Source organism: Oncorhynchus mykiss, chromosome 26 (genome assembly GCF_057628025.1).
Source record: "Oncorhynchus mykiss isolate SJ-2025 chromosome 26, ASM5762802v1, whole genome shotgun sequence".
NCBI classification, from domain to species: Eukaryota; Metazoa; Chordata; class Actinopteri; order Salmoniformes; family Salmonidae; genus Oncorhynchus; species Oncorhynchus mykiss.
The window spans coordinates 33,800,494-33,810,616 of NC_143047.1; the positions used below are offsets into that span (position 1 = coordinate 33,800,494).

The following is a 10,123-nucleotide window of genomic DNA, read 5'->3' on the forward strand; positions in this document are numbered from 1 at the left end:
GTAAAATAAAATAAATCCAATAAACATGGAGTATACCCTGTATACCCACGACTGTGTGACCTCACACAGTTCCAACTCCATCATCAAATTTGCTGACAACACAACAGTAGTAGGCCTGATTACCAACAACGACGAGATGGCCTACAGGGAGGAGGTAGGCCCTCTGACGGTGTGGTGCCAGGTAAAAAACCTCTCCCTCAACGTCAGCAAAACCAAGGAATTGATCGTGGACTTCAGGAGGAACCAGGCTGGGCATGCCCCCATCCTCATCAACGGGGCCGCCATTGAGACAGTTCCTCTGGTACACATCTCCAAGGAGCTAAAATGGTCAAACCACACGGACACTATGGTGAAGAAGGAACGACAGTGACTCTTCAACCTCAGGAGGCTGAAGAAATGTGGCCTGTCCCCGAGGGCCCTCACAGTGTTCTACAGGAGCACCATCGAGAGCATACTGTCAGGCTTTATCATAGCCTGGTCCGACAACTCCACCTCTACACACTGAGTGTACAAAACATTAGGAACAACTGCTCTTTTCATGACATACACTGACTAGGTGAATCCAGGTGAAAGTTATGATCCCTTATTAATTTCACCTAAATCCACTTCAATCAGTGTAGATGAAGAGGACTTAGAGAAGGATTTTTAAGCCTTGAGACAATTGAGATACGGATTGTGTATGCGTGCCATTCAGAGGGTGAATGGGCAAGACAAAACATGTAAGTGCCTTTGTATGGTAGTAGGTGCCAGGCGCACCAGTTTGAATGTGTAAAGAACTGCACAGCTGCTGGGTTTTTCATGCTCACCAGTTTCCCGTGTGTATCAAGAATGTTCCACCAACCAAAGGACATCCAGCCAACTTGACACAATAGTGGGAAGCATTGGAGTGAACATGGGCCTGCATCCCTGTGGAATGCTTTTGTCACCTCGTAGAGTCCATGCCCCGACAAATTGAGGCTGTTCTGAGGGCAAAAGGGGGTGCAACTCAATATTAGGAAGGTGTTCCTAATGTTTTGTACACTCAGTGTACAACAGACTATTACAGGTGGCTATATAAAACTATAAAAAAATACGCTACCAGCTTTGGATCTCTTGGACTTGTAGAATTTCCCATTATAACCAATTTCCCTACAACAAATATGTAGTTTGTTACATTGTTGTTTCAATGATGAGTCAGTCTAAGTAAATCATTAGATCTGAAGGCAAAAATGTACCTAATCCCATGGTTTTTAAGAGATCCAATAGAATGTTGTTTGTTTGTCATTTTCAATGAACATGTGAACATTCCAACTTGTCTCAACATTCCTTTATCAGCCTGTGAACATTCTATTGAATAGACCCCATACAACAAAATATTTAAAGATGTGAAAAACATAGAACAATTGAATGCCATCAAACCTTTGACACCTCAAAGTGGACACATTTTTGGTCTGGCCCCTTGACTATTCGCTGTAGATATATGAGCCTAAAAGGGAACACACCATGTCCTATTGTAAAATCTTGGTGAACAAAATGTATACATTGGTCTCATGACCATCTTTTCTCTAATGTATAGACAAAGGTTTTAGGCTTTAGGTTTTTAATAGAAGTCTGTGGTTTTAGGAGATCAATAATCATGAAGTAAAGGAGACGAGGAGAGGAAGGAAGTAATTTAAGAATGTTGAAACACGCCCCTGAGCATCACGGAAGTGCGTGCAAGTAATGTCATATGACTTGTTCAGAACGAGAAATAAAATGTTGCTAATCTGTGGATAAAAGTGGACCTTAACGGTGAATGATATCCAAAGCAAACACGGTAATATTGACCCTATGTATTTTTACATATTTTTGTTTTTGTCATTGATCATCGGTTTGCAGGTAATAACTTTGTGAGAGAGAAAATCGTACAGTCGTTAGCTAACGTTACAGCTTAAGTATTCGTCACGAGTGGTGACTAACGTTAGCTAGGATGGCTAACGTGAACTAGACAGAGACATGCGACAAACTAGCCAAATAAAATAAATGCAAACTGGTGTTAGCTGACGGTTCTCATCAACCCCCCTCTTTAGTTACTAAAGAGATAAACAAGCACACGCTGAAGGATGGCTAATCAGTTTCAGAATCATCATACTTCCTTCCTTCCTTTAACAGGAGGATACTTAATACCAGCCTATTAGCTTTCTTACTAGCCTTCGTCTTCTTGTTTCCACAGAAATGGAGGAGATAAGAATATCTCCTGATTACAACTGGTTCAGAAGCACAGTGCCACTGAAAAAAGTAAGCAAAAACACCATATCGCACTCCACAATAGCCTAGCTAGCTTTATCACTACAGTTGTTTCCGTTGCTGGCCATTCACATAGCCCGTATGAACTCCATACAATAATATTTAATTGAACAGTTATACTATATATCTTCAGTTTGTTGACATTGACGAGTCCAACACAGTCTTCTTAAATATCCCTTTCATTGACGTGATCCCATCTAGAAACACAGTTCTTTGTTATAGAATTTGCTATAATATTACATGGAATGTTTTGCATTTATGGGTTGTACATTCATGTTTCACCTCTGTATCATCTCTCAAGATTATAGTGGACGACGATGACAGCAAGGTGTGGTCCTTGTATGACGCAGGCCCAAAGAGCATCAGGTGTCCCATCATATTCCTTCCCCCTGTGAGTGGGACAGCAGAGGTGTTCTTCCAGCAGGTCTTAGCCCTGACAGGCTGGGGCTACAGAGTCATCTCAGTGAGTCACTGTGAAAGAACACCATTATGGCTTGTGGCTCATAATATTCATTAAGATATTCATCATCCACAGTCAAATGACCAAGGCACTCCTTTTGGAATATTAGATACACTAGACTGGGTCCACTCTACAGGTTATGTGATGCTTATTTATTCAGTATAGAGGCAACCAGTGCAAATCAAACATTTTGGCTGTTAGGCCATCCTCCATATTTAGAATTTAAAATAAAACGCCTTTTATATGAAGAACTTTGGAAAAACTGTATTCGGACTGTATGGTGAGAATTTAGAATGGATCAGTAATGGATGAATGCTGGTATTTTGATATTTGACCTACACAGTTAATATAACGAATATAACAGTAAGACAGGCAAAACTGAGGAGTGTAGTTAAGTCTAATGCTTTTATAAGCATCTTTATGAAGCTGGTATACTTTTAATTGCGCTATAGGTTCATAAAGGTGTTTTCAGATTTTTATTGACCAAATAGTGAGAGAGAATGACAGTGGGGAAGGTTAAAGCGAGGTTGTGTGAAAGGGCAGTAGGCTGGATTTGATCACATGCCGATACTAAAGACGCGTGCTGGAGGCTTTACCTCTAGACCAGCCAGGGTACAATACAAGTCTATTCTGATGTAGGAGTAGAAGTCTTTCACTAGGCTATATTCCAAGTGATTTTTATTTGAGCCAGGCACCATTGAATGTCATGACTTTAACATCACACTGAGTGGCATAGAGTTGATTCCGGTTCTCTGTAGCTGCTAGGTTCATCTAGTGCTTTTAGCTGTTAGAGATTTGGCTTTGTTTTGTTTTAGAACTGTATGCAAACAAGGATAAAACACATCCGAAGCAGAATAAGTTTACCCAACACAGGACTGTTTTGATCTGGATTAAATGTGTTTTAAACTAGCCCCAGGGGTTCCTAGACTGGATATATTCTACAAGTTAAGGTTTCTGAAAATGACTTTTCTCTGTCTCTCTTAGCTGCAGTATCCTGTTTATTGGGATCTCTTGGAGTTCTGTGATGGATTTCGGAAGCTTCTCGATCACTTGCATTTGGACAAGGTTTGTATTACCATGGAAAACTTGTAACGCTAGTCTTTTATGGTTTTACAATGGTATGACCTGGAATTATGCAAAACCGACAGCTATAATGCGTTTTTAATATAATAATATATGCCATATAGCAGACGCTTTTCTCCAAAGTGACTTAGTCATGCGTCTATACTGCATACATTTTACGTATGGGTGTCCCTGAGAATTAAACCCACAACCCTGGCGGGGCAAGCACCATGCTCTACCAACTGAGCCATACAGGACCATATTATTACTACATTAATGGTATTATTACATAATACATTATTACTTGTTATATAAACATGTTATAATTGTCTTATTATAATTTATGTAGCAAATGTTCAATATAGTCATGATCATTATGGACTTCCATTCTAAGTGCATCATAATGCATTAAGGCTTTAAGTAAAGTGTCAGACTATTTCTATTGTTATAGGTCCATCTATTTGGTGCTTCTCTGGGCGGCTTCCTGGCCCAGAAGTTTGCCGAGCACACACACAAGTCTCCCAGAGTCCACTCTCTGATCCTGTGCAACTCCTTCAGTGACACCACCATCTTCAACCAGACATTGACAGCCAACAGGTACAGTCCTGGGTTGTATTCCTTAAGGAACACTGTAGCAAAATTAAAACAAGCATTTCTTATTGGACAAGTTCAAGTAGTCCTGCCCGGTTTGTCTGTTTTTTTCGATTTGGTGCCTAATGAATAAGACCGTTTTACCCTTACCGTGCTGTGGAGGAAGAACAGGGTCTTGTTCAGTGGACAGACGTTGTGGAGCGGTACAGATAGAAATGCCATGAATAGAGCTGACATGATTCCTTTCTCTACATGTCAGAAAGGCACCATTTTACCCTGCTGAACGTGACCCAGGTGTTTGTCAAAACGCAAAACATAGCCTTTGTTTATGGTCTGTCATTACAAATGTCATCTGTGTACCGTGTAGGCCTCCGTAGTTCATTAAAGTTACATGTTTGCCAGTCTTGTCTTTTTTGGTTTAGCCTTACCATTTAGCTTTGAGCCACATACGTTTCTCTATTCTCTACCTGTAGATCCCTGTTCTGAGTCATTCATACAGGGACGCCATGTTATTTCTTGCCTTCCAGCTTTTGGTTGATGCCCGCCTTCATGTTGAAGAAGATTGTCCTGGGGAACTTCGCTAAAGGACCTGTCGACCCCAAGATGGCCGACGCAATCGACTTTATGGTCGACAGAGTAAGTTCCAGACCTCTATTAAAGGGGTAATCTGAAATTGTTTTGGTAAACAGCTGAGGGATTGTCTAGAGAAATGTAACCACTCAAATTCACAGCAGAGATGCATATTTTGGGTTTTGATGAGGTATGACAGTTACCACCTCTCTCTCTCTTTCTCCCCCCCCCTTCTCTCTCTCTCTACCCATTTCTCTCTTTCATCTCTCTCCTTCTCTCAACCCCCTTCTCTGTCTCTCTCCACCTCTTTCTCTCTCCCCCCTCCCTAGCTGGAGAGCCTGAACCAGGGTGAGCTAGCCTCCAGACTAACACTCAACTGTCAGAACTCCTACGTGGAGCCTCACAAGATAAAGGACCTGGCCGTCACCATTATGGATGTAGGAGGAACTGCTGTTCATTTGCAGCATTTTATTTCCATTCTTGTTTACTGTACATCTCACTTCACATATCAGTAGGGATTGGCTGTTTTGTGGCTTGTGGGTGGGTCATTGGAGCTGTAACCTGGATGTGTTCTGTGCTTATGCATATGTATGCGACTGTGTATAACTGTGTGTGTGCTACTTGTTTGTGTGCGCGTTTCATTTGGTTTAAAGGTGTTCGACCAGAGTGCCCTGTCACACGAGGCGAAAGAGGAAATGTATAAGCTGTATCCAAATGCCAGACGGGCTCACCTCAAAACGGGTGGAAACTTCCCCTACCTGTGTAGGAGTGCTGAGGTCAACCTATACATACAGGTGAGCACATCAGAGTTGGTAGAAAAGACACACTGTACCATTTAAACCACCAAACTGATATGATAAATATTACACAATGTATTTCATGTGGGGATATGATGTGACTTTCCCCTTACATTGTATTAGGAACAGAAGTTTATAAGAAAGTGAAGTGATGTCTGTCATCAAAATGTATCTTGTAGCACAGATGCGGCTGGTTGGGTTAGCCTGGAGAGGAAGCTGTGGTATTATCTCACCACTTTAGTATGTTTATCTTGTATATTTCAGACTCAGCTGATGATGATAGTGTCAACAGTTCTACTCTCATACCGCTCTCACCTCAATGTGGCTAACATTTCCCAGCCTAATTGTTACCAAATATCCAAATGGAGATTCAGTGAATACTAACATCTGACATAGATTGATTTATCTCGAGGAGTCTCCCACGCTTGTCTCAAAGCAGCGAGATGTCGCTGTCCCAATCAAAACGGTGCTGAAATTATAATCTAGGTGACCACACACGACTATTGCTTTAAATTAGTATAACGGCTGGATATGACTTTGGGAGTTTCAGTATAAGCAAGAATTTGATACATGCCTTCAATTGCATTAGCCTACTTTATTCAAATATTGTCATCATTCAGTGCATCATAACTAAGGTGAGTTTTCCTCTATCTGCGCTTTTTCTAGATCCAATGGCTGTTTCCTCCTCTCCTCACTCTGCTGTCGTCCGCCTCCGCCATGTTGTTCTCAACACCACTTTATTTCAATGTACACTTTTCTAGAAATCTTTTTATTCTTTTTTTTGGCACTTAATTTCTGTGATGTCAGGCCTGGGCTCGGGCTTCAGCTCACCGGGCTTCGGTCAGACCGGGATCGAATTTCAGTTCTGATGAGAACTCTAAACTGCATTCTGGTCTCCTGTGCAGTCCGGCGGTGTCAATTATGCTCAAGGTTTCCATGTGAAAACCTGTTTGGATAATGTGCTATTTTATGCCAATATTTGCGGAATTGCTTTAGTTCGACATTGTTGTAATTTCTCAGGTCTTGTCATTTTATTTTCTTGGGAAATGTGAGGTGTTGATCCCGGCTACCGGTGTTTATCTTTAAAATTGTATTTAACTTGGCAGGTCATTAAAGTCAATGACAGGAAGAGTGGTAACCCCACACTGTTGAATGTTCTAACAATTCTCAGACTCGTACATGTAGTAGTGTAGCCTCGGTAATGTATTAAACATGTGAGTTTGTGATGAATCCAGCAGTGCAGGCTCCTGCACATTTCTTATTGCCGTTTCATTGTGTTACTACTATGGTGCTATTTCTACTGAAACAACCTTAAACGGTCATAGACCACAAGCATCACTATGTACCATTTGGTACCAGATAGTTACCAATAGTGCTGACTTCTTTGATGCAAGTCAAGTATCCATTGTTGGTACATAGTTACTACTGTAGTTAGTTAATACCAATGTACATACCAAGTACTAGCTGGAAATCAGGCTGTAGGTATCTACAACCACCAGATAGACCACAATCTTGAATAGCACCACTAAACATAGTCAGACACTTGATTCCACAGCTTCCTCTGCAGGCTAACCCAACCAGCTGCATCTGTGCTACAAAAGAGGTTTTGGCCACTGACATCCCTTGTTAATCCCTAGTGTTAAGTGTCTGACTATGTTTTAAGTGGTGCTTTTCAACAAGATTGTCTGTCTGGTGTTTGGAGATGCAGCCAAAAATCTTTCTTTCCAGATAGTACTTGGTATGTACATTGGTATTAACTAACTACAGTAGTAACTATGTACCAACAATGGATACTTGACTTGCATCAAAGAAGTCAGCACTATTGGTAACTATCTGGTACCAAATGGTACATAGTGATGCTTGTGGTCTATGACCGTTTAAGGTTGTTTCAGTAGAAATAGCACCATAGTAGTAACACAATGAAACGGCAATAAGAAATGTGCTGGAGCCTGCACTGCTGGATTCATCACAAACTCACGTTTAATACATTACCGAGGCTACACTACTAGACGTACGAGTCTGAGAATTGTTAGAACGTTCAACAGTGTCGGGTTACCACTCTTTCTGTCATGACCTTACTTATTGTACCTGCAAGTTAGCCTTGTACCAACATCCTGATCTCAAGCTTACATTCTGTAAGGATGGTCATATGAGGCTTCCTGCATGTAATTTCATATAGACTATTTCTGAACATGTTCCCTCTGTCTCGACCCCTCTCCTCAGATTCACCTGCGGCAGTTCCACGGGACGCGGTACGCCGCCATCAACTCGGACATGGTGAGCGCCGAGGAGCTGGAGGTGCAGAAGAGCCACCTGGTGAATAGCGCCAACGACCAATGACGAGACTGTTACCCAGCACCTTCTCCTCTCTCCCAGCTCTGACCGGCAGGCCAGAACCATAGAATCGGATTGGCTGATTCTGTGGGGCAGAACTATGGGAACTACGTTTCCCTGACCAGCAAAACAGCCAAGAAAAAGTCAACCATAGAAATTAGAATGACTCAATTCTATTTCTGTATTTCTATGATCTCAACCATCATCACCCAGTCACCACGACTGGTCACACGGATCTATGGATCCACTTGTTAAAAAAGGTAATCTCTTCACCTGATCTTCTTTCTGTTTTTTCTACGATATTGAATACAATCAATCCACAAGTTGAACTGATACTATTTTTACTTTACAGTTAAAAATATATATTTTAATTATCACTGTTACTGTAAATAGAGCGTAATTGGCTACGTTGCTTTGAGAGAAGAAACGCCATACGATGCCATGTTATGAACCTTTTGCCTTATGTGATATAAATCTCATGCATTTAATTGATGTTGCACTTTTGAATTCCATGTTTTTCCTTCTATGTTTATGGTTAACTCTGCCAACCGTGGCGATACTTGGTAAGCTAGAAAACCTGCACTGATTAGATATACAGCGGAGGATGTTAGTCAGAAGAAATAATGTTAAATTTAATTTGTAATTTAATAAAGCCTTCTTGAAAACATGCCCTGCCATGTGGGGTTTTGTGTAATTTCAACCAACTTTCTATGCATTTCCATAGGTTGTTATACACTTATGAATGCCTAAATCCTATTTGTGCTGGAATGATGTAAAGCACAATAAATGCAAGATGTCATGTTGATAGAACATTTTCCATAATGCTGGGGGTTGGTCTATTGCAGGGATCAATAACTACAATCAGCCATGGGATGATTTTTAATTTTCTCGAGCGGATGGTCATGGGGTCGGAACATACACTACCGTTCAAAGGTTTGGGGTCACTTTTTTATTGCGGACTGCAATAGCATCGAATAGTCCCCACGATATGCAACTGTTCAGGGAAGTCAGGAACCAATACACGCAGTCAGTCAGGAAAGCCAAGTCTAGCTTTTTCAAGCAGAAATTCGCATCCTGTAGCTCTAACTCCAAAAAGTTTTGGGACACTAAAGTCCATGGAGAATAAGAGCACCTCCTTCCAGCTGCCCACTGCACTGAGGCTAGGCAACACGGTCACCAATGATAAATCCATGATAATCAAAAATTTCAATAAGCATTTCTCAACGGCTAGCCATGCCTTCCTCCTGGCTACTCCAACCCCGGCCAACAGCTCCGCCCCCCCACGCAGCTACTCGCCCAAGCCTCCCAGCTTCTCCTTCACCCAAATCCAGACAGCATATGTTCTGAAAGAGCTGCAAAACCTGGACCCGTACAAATCAGCTGGGCTTGACAATTTGGACCCTGTCTTTCTAAAACGATCCGCCGCCATTGTTGCAACCCCTATTTACCAGCCTGTTCAACCTCTCTTTCGTATCGTCCGAGATCCCTAAAGATGGGAAAGCTGCCGCGGTCATCCCCCTCTTCAAATGGGGTGGCACCCTAGACCCAAACTGTTACAGACCTATATCCATCCTGCCCTGCCTATCTAAAGTCTTCGAAAGCCAAGTTAATAAACAGATAACTGACCATTTAGAATCCCACCGTAACTTCTCCCCCTTGCAATCAGGTACTAAACGATATCATAACCGCCATCGATAAAAGACAGTACTGTGCAGCCGTCTTCATCGACCTGGCCAAGGCTTTCGACTCTGTCAATCACTGTATTCTTATCGGCAGACTCAATAGCCTTGGTTTTTCTAATGACTGCCTCGCCTGGTTCACCAACTACTTTGCAGACAGAGTTCAGTGTGTCAAATCGGAGGGCATGTTGTCCGGACCCCTGGCAGTCTCTATGGGGGTACCACAGGGTTCAATTCTCGGGCCGACTCTCTTCTCTGTATATATCAATGATGTCACTTTTGCTGCGGGCGATTCCCAAATCCACCTCTACGCAGACGACACCATTCTTTATACTTCTGGCCCTTCCTTGGACACTGTGCTAACT

General features: G+C 42.0%; 1 protein-coding gene across 2 annotated transcripts; it reads left to right on the forward strand.

Annotated features, from left to right (window-relative positions):
• Positions 1-1,648: 1,648 nt before the first annotated feature.
• On the forward strand, positions 1,649-8,746 carry LOC110526689 (maspardin). 2 transcript variants are annotated; one of them, XM_036981175.2, is made up of 10 exons: positions 1,660-1,795; positions 2,192-2,256; positions 2,567-2,728; positions 3,710-3,790; positions 4,239-4,384; positions 4,906-5,014; positions 5,278-5,385; positions 5,602-5,742; positions 6,412-6,492; positions 7,969-8,746. In XM_036981175.2, exons 2-10 carry the CDS (start codon positions 2,194-2,196, stop codon positions 8,083-8,085), a joined length of 1,008 nt encoding a protein of 335 aa, XP_036837070.1. In that variant the 5' UTR covers positions 1,660-1,795; positions 2,192-2,193; the 3' UTR covers positions 8,086-8,746. The 2 variants fall into 2 exon arrangements, with proteins under 2 accessions (XP_036837071.1, XP_036837070.1); XM_036981176.2 differs by lacking the exon at positions 6,412-6,492 and having other exon boundaries at positions 1,649-1,795.
• Positions 8,747-10,123: the final 1,377 nt, after the last annotated feature.